General features: G+C 47.7%; 1 protein-coding gene across 1 annotated transcript in view; it reads left to right on the forward strand.

The window, feature by feature from the left end:
- Positions 1–7239: 7239 nt before the first annotated feature.
- The window catches only part of LOC119297293 (senescence-induced receptor-like serine/threonine-protein kinase), a 13156-nt gene continuing 11326 nt past the window's right edge, over positions 7240–9069 (forward strand). Inside the window, exon 1 of the mRNA XM_037575141.1 lies at positions 7240–7332. Within this exon, the coding sequence (XP_037431038.1) occupies positions 7248–7332 (85 nt within the window). The 5' untranslated portion in view covers positions 7240–7247. The remainder of the gene's footprint in view (positions 7333–9069) is intronic.

Raw genomic sequence — 9069 nt, forward strand, 5'->3', positions numbered from 1 at the left:
CTAAATTAGTGATAAAACAAGAAACTAAAAGACTCAATTGCAAGATCTAAAGATATACCTTCAAGCACTAACCTCCCTGGCAACAGCGCCAGAAAAGAGCTTGATGTCTACTACACAACCTTCTTCTTGTAGACATTGTTGGGCCTCCAAGTGCAGACGTTTGTAGGACAGTAGCAAATTTCCCTCAAGTGGATGACCTAAGGTTTATCAATCCGTAGGAGGCATAGGATGAAGATGGTCTCTCTCAAGCAACCCTGCAACCAAATAACAAAGAGTCTCTTGTGTCCCCAACACACCCAATACAATGGTAAATTGTATAGGTGCACTAGTTCGGAGAAGAGATGGTGATACAAGCGCAATATGGATAGTAGATAATGGTTTTTGTAATCTGAAAATATAAAAACAGCAAGGTAACTAATGGTAAAAGTGGGCGTAAACGGTATTGCAATGTGTTGAAACAAGGCCTAGGGTTCATACTTTCACTAGTGCAAGTTCCCTCAATAATAATAACATAATTGGATCACATAACTATCCCTCAACATGCAACGAAGAGTCACTCCAAAGTCACTAATAGAGGAGAATGAACGAAGAGATTATGGTAGGGTACGAAACCACCTCAAAGTTATTCTTTCCAATCAATCCGTTGGGCTATTCCTATAAGTGTCACAAACAGCCCTAGAGTTCGTACTAGAATAACACCTTAAGACACAAATCAACCAAAACCCTAATGTCACCTAGATACCCCAATGTCACCTCAAGTATCCGTGGGTATGATTATACGATATGCATCACACAATCTCAGATTCATCTATTCAACCAACACATAGAACCTCAAAGAGTGCCCCAAAGTTTCTACCGGAGAATCACGACGAAAACGTGTGCCACCCCTATGCATAGGTTCATGGGCGGAACCCGCAAGTTGATCACCAAAACATACATCAAGTGAATCACGTGGTATCCCATTGTCACCACATATACGCACGGCAAGACATACGTCAAGTGTTCTCAAATCTTTAAAGACTCAATCCGATAAGATAACTTCAAAGGGGAAACTCAATCCATTAGAAGAGAGTAGAGGGGGGAAGAAACATCATAGGATCCAAATATAATAGCAAAACTCACGATACATCAAGATCGTACCATCTCAGGAACACGAGAGAGAGAGAGAGAGAGAGATCAAACACATAGCTACTAGTACATACCCTCAGCCCCGAGGGAGAACTACTCTCTCCTTGTCATGGAGAGCACCGGGATTATGAAGATGGCCACCGGAGAGGGATTGCCCCCTCCGCAGGGTGCCGGAACGGGTCTAGATTGGTTTTCGATGGCTACAAAGGCTTCTGGCGGTGGAACTCCCGATCTATTGTGCTCCCGGATGTTTTTAGGGTATATGGAGATATATAGGCGGAAGAAGTACGTCAGGGGGGCCACGAGGGGCCCACGAGGGTGGAGGGCACGCCCAGGGGGTGGGCGCGCCCCCCTACCTCGTGGCCTCCTCGAAACTTCCCTTACGTGCACTTCAAGTCTTCTGGGCTTCTTTCCTTCCAAAAATGGGTTCCGTGAAGTTTCAGGTCAATTGGACTCCGTTTGGTTTTCCTTTTCTTCAAAACCCTAAAACAAGGTAAAAACATAAACTGGCACTGGGCTCTGGGTTAATAGGTTAGTCCCAAAAATCATATAAAATAGCATATAAACGCATATAAAACATCCAAGGTTGATAATATAATAGCATGGAACAATTAAAAATTATAGATACGTTGGAGACGTATCAGTGCCAGGTACCAGTCCACAGTTGATGAATGGGCCAAGCTAATCAATGCCCCGAAGGAACATGAAGATGACTTGGATGTGTATGCCACCAAGAAGAAAGACCACAACTCAATGGCAAACATGTACAAGGAGATCCCTGATAAGGCTTTAGAAACTCACAAGCTTGGATCTGTGCATTTCTTGTTGTCTGGTCTGCCTACGATCAACTGGATCTTAAGGCACACATTGCTACCCAAGTCAGGAGATCACAAGATGATCAGAGGACACTCCATCAACATGCTGCAAATTTTTGATGTCCCTAGAAGTTCAAAGTTATGAGCTTGATTGTAGAAACGATCAAAAGGACTGTTGCTGATCAAAAGAGGAGTTGTGGGTATGCCCCACACATTCAGGAGCTCATCAGCTCTAAAATGGGCACATGGACTTACTTACTGGACAAGGAGCATCTACCTCTATATCCTGAGTTTGAAGACAACACTGTTGTGATGAATGAGGAAGAACCATCATCAGCTCAAGTCCAGGAGAAGATAGCCAAGGAAAAGGTTGAGAAAGCTGCCCAGATGCCAAGTGTTGAAGAGGCATCTCGAGTCTTCCTGAAGAGCAAGCAAGATCAGTTAGGCTATCTGATTCAAGCTACACTGAGGATTGAGAAGGGCTTGGCCACCCTGACTCAGGATCAGGAGAGCCTGGAGAGGATTGTGGAAACAAAATTCTATGATCTTGATCTGAAGGTGACTGCGATTCAGACTGCAGTTGAGCAGCTTCAGGAGGAAGCAGAGGAGAGGAGAGGAAAAGCAACCACTGATGCTTTCAAGCGTGTGCCACAAGGTCCAAGGTCTGCTACAGTGCTAGTCTCATATGCTAGAGCTTCAATGTCAGCACCAGCAGCTACAGCTCCAGTGCCACCTCCAGCACCCACTCCATCAACTCCGACTACTTCATCGGAAGCCTTCGTCCTTGGAGTTCTATCTACACCACCTCCCGAAGACCAAGCCTGAGTGACGTATAGCACTATGCGTTTTCAAACTTTTTAGTAACTTGTTGCCAAAGGGGGAGAAATATGTATAGATCATAGGCTTCAAGAGAGTGTCTTGCTTTATATCTCTCTTGCTATTTTGGTTGAACTACTTTATTGTGTGCTTGTGTGAGATACTTTATGTCCTTGTGAGATGCTTATATGATCATGTGGTTGATCATATGATACCTTAATGTTTGGTTGAATGATGATATCCTTTATATTCCATATATGATCATTCACTTCCTTGGTGATGAGTGCATGCTTTTAATTTCTATCATTTTGAGCGTTCCACCAAGATGTATGTGACATGGAAGAGTAACCCACGATCCTAATCGATTGTGCATTTGCATTCAAAAGCCAATTTTAAATAATGCACAAATTTAGGGGGAGCTCTTGCTTATCACATACTTCTCAAAGTGATGATGTTTTTCAATCTTATAATCATTTGTCGAAGCTTTGATCTATATGTTGTCATCAATTACCAAAAAGGGGGAGATTGAAAGTGCAACTATCCCTGGGTGGTTTTGGTAATTCCTAACAACATATAGCTCATTGAGCTAATGCTACTTGAAGATAAATATTTTAGGAAAAGCTCAATTATTGGCATGGCATGGATTAGAAAGTGGACTCCTCAAAATGGTAAGGACAAAAGGATTGGCTCAAGCTCAAAGCACAAGACTCTACATTTTCTTTTTAGTGAACCAAGATCACATTGAGTCCATAGGAAAAGCCAATACTATTAAGAGGGGATGAGGTGTTGCTTAATGAGGTTCTTGCTCAAAGTGCTTAGTGATATGCTCCACAACCCTCAACCACTTTCTCATATCCAAATATATATCCCAAACCAAAAGTCAAACTCGGCCCCACCGATTTGATCTATTCGGCGCCACCGAGTTCACTTGACATAGCCACTGCCACAGTCTTTTTGGTCCCACCGATAGGGATCTCGATCTCACCGAGACGGGATTGTAATCTCTCTGTTTCCCTTCGCAATGTTTCAGTCCAGCCGAGATGAGCGGTCGGTCCCACCGAGATTGCAGTGCAAACTCTTTGTTTCCCTTTCGTAACGTTTTGGTCCTACCGAGAGAGAGAATCGGTCCCACCGAGATTGCCTGACCAACTCTCTGGTTAGTCTATTACCAAACTCGGTCTCATCGAGTTTGTGTAATCGGTCTCACCGAGATTACATTATGCCCTAAACCTAATGATATCGGTCCCACCGAGTTGAGATGTCGGTCCCACCGAAAACCCTAACTGTCACATTATGAACTAAATCGGTCTGACCGAGTTGTATGATTCGGTCCCACTGAGTTTGGTGATTTGTGTGTAACGGTTAGATTTTGTGTGGAGGCTATATATACCCCTCCACCCACTCTTCATTCGTGAAGAGAGCCATCAGAACATGCCTACACTTTCAACATACATTTTCTGAGAGAGAACCCCCTACACTTGTGTTGAGGTTAAAATACTTCATTCCAACCACATAAATCTTGATCTCTAGCCTTCCCTAAGTTGTTTTCCACTCAAATCATCTTTCCACCAAATCATATCCTATGAGAGAGAGTTGAGTGTTGGGTAGACTATCATTTGAAGCACAAGAGCAAGGAGTTCATCATCAACACACCATTTGTTACCTCTTGGAGAGTGGTGTCTTCTAGATTGGTTAGGTGTCACTTGGGAGTCTCCGTCAAGATTGTGGGGTTGAACCAAGGAGTTTGTACGGGCAAGGAGATCACCTACTTCATGAAGATCTGCCCTAGTGAGGCAAGTCCTTCGTGGGCGATGGCCATGGTGGGATAGACAAGGTTGCTTCTTCATGGACCCTTTGTGGGTGGAGCCCTCCGTGGACTCGTGCAACCGTTACCCTTCATGGGTTGAAGTCTCCATCAACGTGGATGTACGATAGCACCACCTATCGGAACCACGCCAAAAATCTCCATGTCTACATTGCATTTGTTCCCTCCAAACTCCTCCATTTACCTTCATATGCAATTGTTTTACATTCCGCTGCTATACTCTTAGAATTGCATGTGTAGGTTGTTTGCTTGACTTATGCTAAGTTGCTAAAATCTGCCAAGAATTAAAATTGGGAAAATGCTAGATTTTTATTTGGTCAAGTAGCCTAATCACCCCCCCCTCTAGACATACTTTCGATCCTACACCAAGGCGCCGGCGGAAGGGCCGGGGCCAACGGCAATGGCTGTGGCGGCGGCGCCGCGAACCCACCGGCCGAAGGTAGCCCATAGGCCGCAGAGGGGCCGTAGGGCAGCGCGGGCGCGTACGACTGAGGAGCTGTGTGAAGCGCCTGATGAGAGGTCGGGCGGGCGCCGAAGAAGTCGGGGATAGGGGCGCGCGGTACAAGCATGGAGTACGCGTGAACGACCCCCGTCCAGGGGTTCTGGCCAGCCTGCCAGGGCGCCGACGGGAGCTGCCGCTGCGGGTGGCGCGGCGCGCCGCCGTGGGCAGCCGACTGCTGCTGCTGCTGTTTGCGGCCGTCGCGGTCACGGCGGCTAACGTGGCGCTGCTGCTGCTCGGCGGGGGGCGGCGGGGGAGCCTGCGGCGGCTGCGGGTAGGGGAACCCGGGCGGCGGCGGCGCCTGGAAGGGGCCCGGGGCAGGCTGCGACGGGGGAGCCGGGGCGGTGGGCGGCGCGCCGCCGCGGGTACCGGTGGTGAGGGCCATGTCGGTGGCCCAGGTGCGCGACATCCGCATCCTCCTCTCCTCCAGCTTCAGGTACGCGACGATCTTGGGGAAGGTCGGGTTGGTGATGAGAGGGATGTTGGAGGCGGCGTTCCCGAAGTCATCGTTCAGGCCGGCAATGAGGGTGCTAAGAAGAAGCTCGTCGGAGACCTTCTCATCGAGGTCGCGGAGCTCGTCAACGAGCTTCTTGAGGCGCATGCAATAATCGTCAACAGACGAGTCAAGCTGCTGGCACCCAAAAAACTCGCCGTGCAAGAAAACCTTGCGTTGGAGCGCGTTGTCGGTGAAGAGGCCGTTGAGCTTGGTCCAAACGGTGTGAGCATCATCGTCGGCGGAGACCACCGTGTGGAAGAGGTCCTTCGAGATGGTGGTGTAGAACCAATGGATGAGAGTGGCATCGATGGACGTCCACTCTTCATCGTCCTCCATGAAGCGGGAATCCACAGAGCTATCGATGTGATCCCGGAGGTTGTACTCACTGAACACAAGGGAGAAGTACGTCTTCCAGGCATAGTAGGTGGAGGAGATATGATCGAGAACGACGGGAACCCGAGCGAGGATGTTGAGATCGCGGATGACGACGGGGTCGGGATCGTCGAACGGATTGGTGCGGCGGCTGCGGGTGGTGCCGGAGGAACCGGGGGAGGCCATGAGTCCGAGAGGGAAGGGGGGTGCGGCGGCACGCGGGAAGGGCGGCGCGGCTTGGGGCGGCGCGGCGTGAGGCGGGCGGAAGCGTGGAGAGGGGGAGGGCGGCTGCACACGTGGGCGGCGGCGCGGCGGCGTAAGGACGTGGCGGCAGCAGCGGCGGGTGGTGGCAGCGATTAGATCGCGGCGGCGGCGGCGGCGATGGTTAGGGTTAGGATCATAGGTATGATACCATGTTGAAAACGAGAGTTTTGGCAATGCTTCACAATGCATTGATCGATGCATAACGCACGATATGTTAAGAAAAATTGACATGTGCTCCATCAGCCAACTCACTTATTTCGCTCCTCTAGTAACTTTGATATACTACTAGTGTTTTCTGCAGCGATTGCGGCAACACGGTGGTTGCCGAATTCCATAATCAGCCATACATATATCGGACGGATGGGGAAAAATCAATGCATATTGCGCCTTCATTTTCTGCAAGCTGGTGAGCAAATCTCTAAAAAAGACTCTCGAAGCTTCTGTATGTCTGGACCGCAGTGTCTAGATCGTTTTTACCATTCAACGGGATCCCCTAAATATTCACGGACCTGGTTGCAAATTTAAGGATGTTTTGCGGACGTGTAGAGATCTGCATGTCCAACCAAAAGCAACTACGTTGTGACCCGCCACGTGTGGACATTTACGTCAGTCCATTTTAAGAGCTTGCGATTGGAGATGCCCTGAGCCCTAGGAAATCCAGGGTATACCTGCAAGTCAAAGTCTTGGGTATTTTGCGTCCTTCCGGTGCAACTGTGCAAGACACGGTTCAGCGGTGGATGGGTGGACTGAACATCTCGCCCGGATTGCACGCTTAGACGCCCCTGTAGTACTGGGTATAGACTTGGACGGGATCAACCGTCATGTTATAATCTGGAAGTGATCAGGCTACTATCACTGTCGATCGCGACCGCGGACTTTGACAACCCTGTGCATACAGCTACCCAGTTAGGCTCTCTCGGCCGTCCTATCTGAAGCCGTCTTGCTTATATAACTATGGTCGATACCCCATTGCTAGCTGCATTGCATCCCTCTGGCTGGCTCCGAGGGCAGAGGATGGGTTTGAATAGATCGATGGGTTGCACGATACCTTGCTTCTTGATCTTTCTTGCTGCGAGTCTACTACATGTACATGTGCACTCCGATGCTGATTCCTTAGGTACGTCCACGGCTTTGCTCTCAGTAATGAAGGTCTTTTTTCCTTGCCCAGTCCAAGATTAATTAAATTTTCACGGTTACTATAGTATTAGAAGGGTTGGCGTGCTTTGCTGTGTCCTTGGTATTGTTGAGATTCTTAAAAAAATAATCTCATTTTGTTTTAAAATATAAGATGTATTACTTTTGTGAAAAGTCCAATCTCTTTAAGTTTGATCAAATTTATGAAGAAATATATCAAAATTCGTAATATCAAATTGGTGTTATTGAATTCATCATGAAATGAATTTTCATAATTTTTTGACTTAATATTGTGGATGTCGATATTTTTGGCTCTAAAGTTGGTTAAAGTTAAAGAAATTTGATTTTTCAAAGAGCTAATACCCCTTGTATTTTGGAACTGACGGAATATTTAGTTTGACGGATGGGGAAGATGATGGTGCGTGTGTTTTATTTTTATTTATAATGAGGTTATTTGTGGGCCTTTCATGGCGTGATTCTATGTTATGCGTTAATCAACTCACACTTCTGTGGATAAATTTCTCCATCGATGGCTACATGTACTATATTGGTGCTATAGTATTATCACATGGTGGCGATTCTTTTTTCTAGGTGGTAAGAGGGTGCACGGGGTTGATATGTTTTTTAGCAGGCTGGTGTTGATTGATTTAAAAAATCGTTGGACAGATCAAAATCGTAAACCAAATTCAAAATCGAATATCTCAATCAAACAAAAGAGCTTCAAAATTAGAGAATATGGTGAATTAAAATAATTAAATGTGAGAGCTCCTTAAAAAACTATTGATCTGGTCAAAATCAGGTGACAAGATCCCCACCTGAATATATTGCTCAAAAAGCTGTCAAAGCCAAGAGTCACCCCTTAAGCTTTGGTTGATCCAATTTATAAGGAAAACCAGATCAAAAATCTAAACAAGTTGATCCCGTTTATGAGAGAAACCGGGCCGAAAACCGTACATGTAACAAGGTTACAGAAGAAGAGAAAAAAATTGACGCCCAAGAGAAGGCACGGCCTATCTAGCAGGCAGAAAGGCCAACACCACGAGAGACACAAGTAGATGTAGGGTGCTGTCGAGGGATCACAATACCAAGACTCAGCAAACAACCTAACGCACCACACCGGCGTGCATACCGAGCCCCACGGCACACCAAAGGATCATCTATAATCAACGAGTGCCAAACCTTAACACGAACCTTGACTGGGAGATCCTCCACGGGCGGTCGAGACGATTAGCAGGTTGGGGAGGCATCATTGCGTCGTCATTGAGCAAAAGTGAACCGAGACAACACCAAGAGCCCGAAGCTCGCCGCAGCACAACAGCAACCATGGGAGGGTCTTGAGCATGACAACAACAGGGTGGAGACCACGCGAAGGACAAACGAAGAGAAACACATGAAGAAGAACACACCAACATGGATGGCACACAAATGATGAGCAAAGGCGGAAGGATGGTGGCAAAGGGCTCGACGAGGAAGCAACGCAACGACAACCATGGGAGGGTCTTGAGCAGGCACAACAATAGGACGACACACCACCGAAGGGCAGGGGTCGGATGAGAGGCAGCGGGTGATGGGTTGGAGGGGGGTGTCACGGAGTCATTGGCAGACCCAAAGTCGCCAGCAACCTAGCACGAGGCATGTCAATGACAATGGCAGGGGTTCCCAAGCGACGCCTTCAACAAGGTGTACATCGTCGTCGGAGCTTTCGCCCGGACCCCCCCCC

The sequence above is a fragment of the Triticum dicoccoides genome, chromosome 5A, assembly GCF_002162155.2.
Source record: "Triticum dicoccoides isolate Atlit2015 ecotype Zavitan chromosome 5A, WEW_v2.0, whole genome shotgun sequence".
NCBI classification, from domain to species: domain Eukaryota; kingdom Viridiplantae; phylum Streptophyta; class Magnoliopsida; order Poales; family Poaceae; genus Triticum; species Triticum dicoccoides.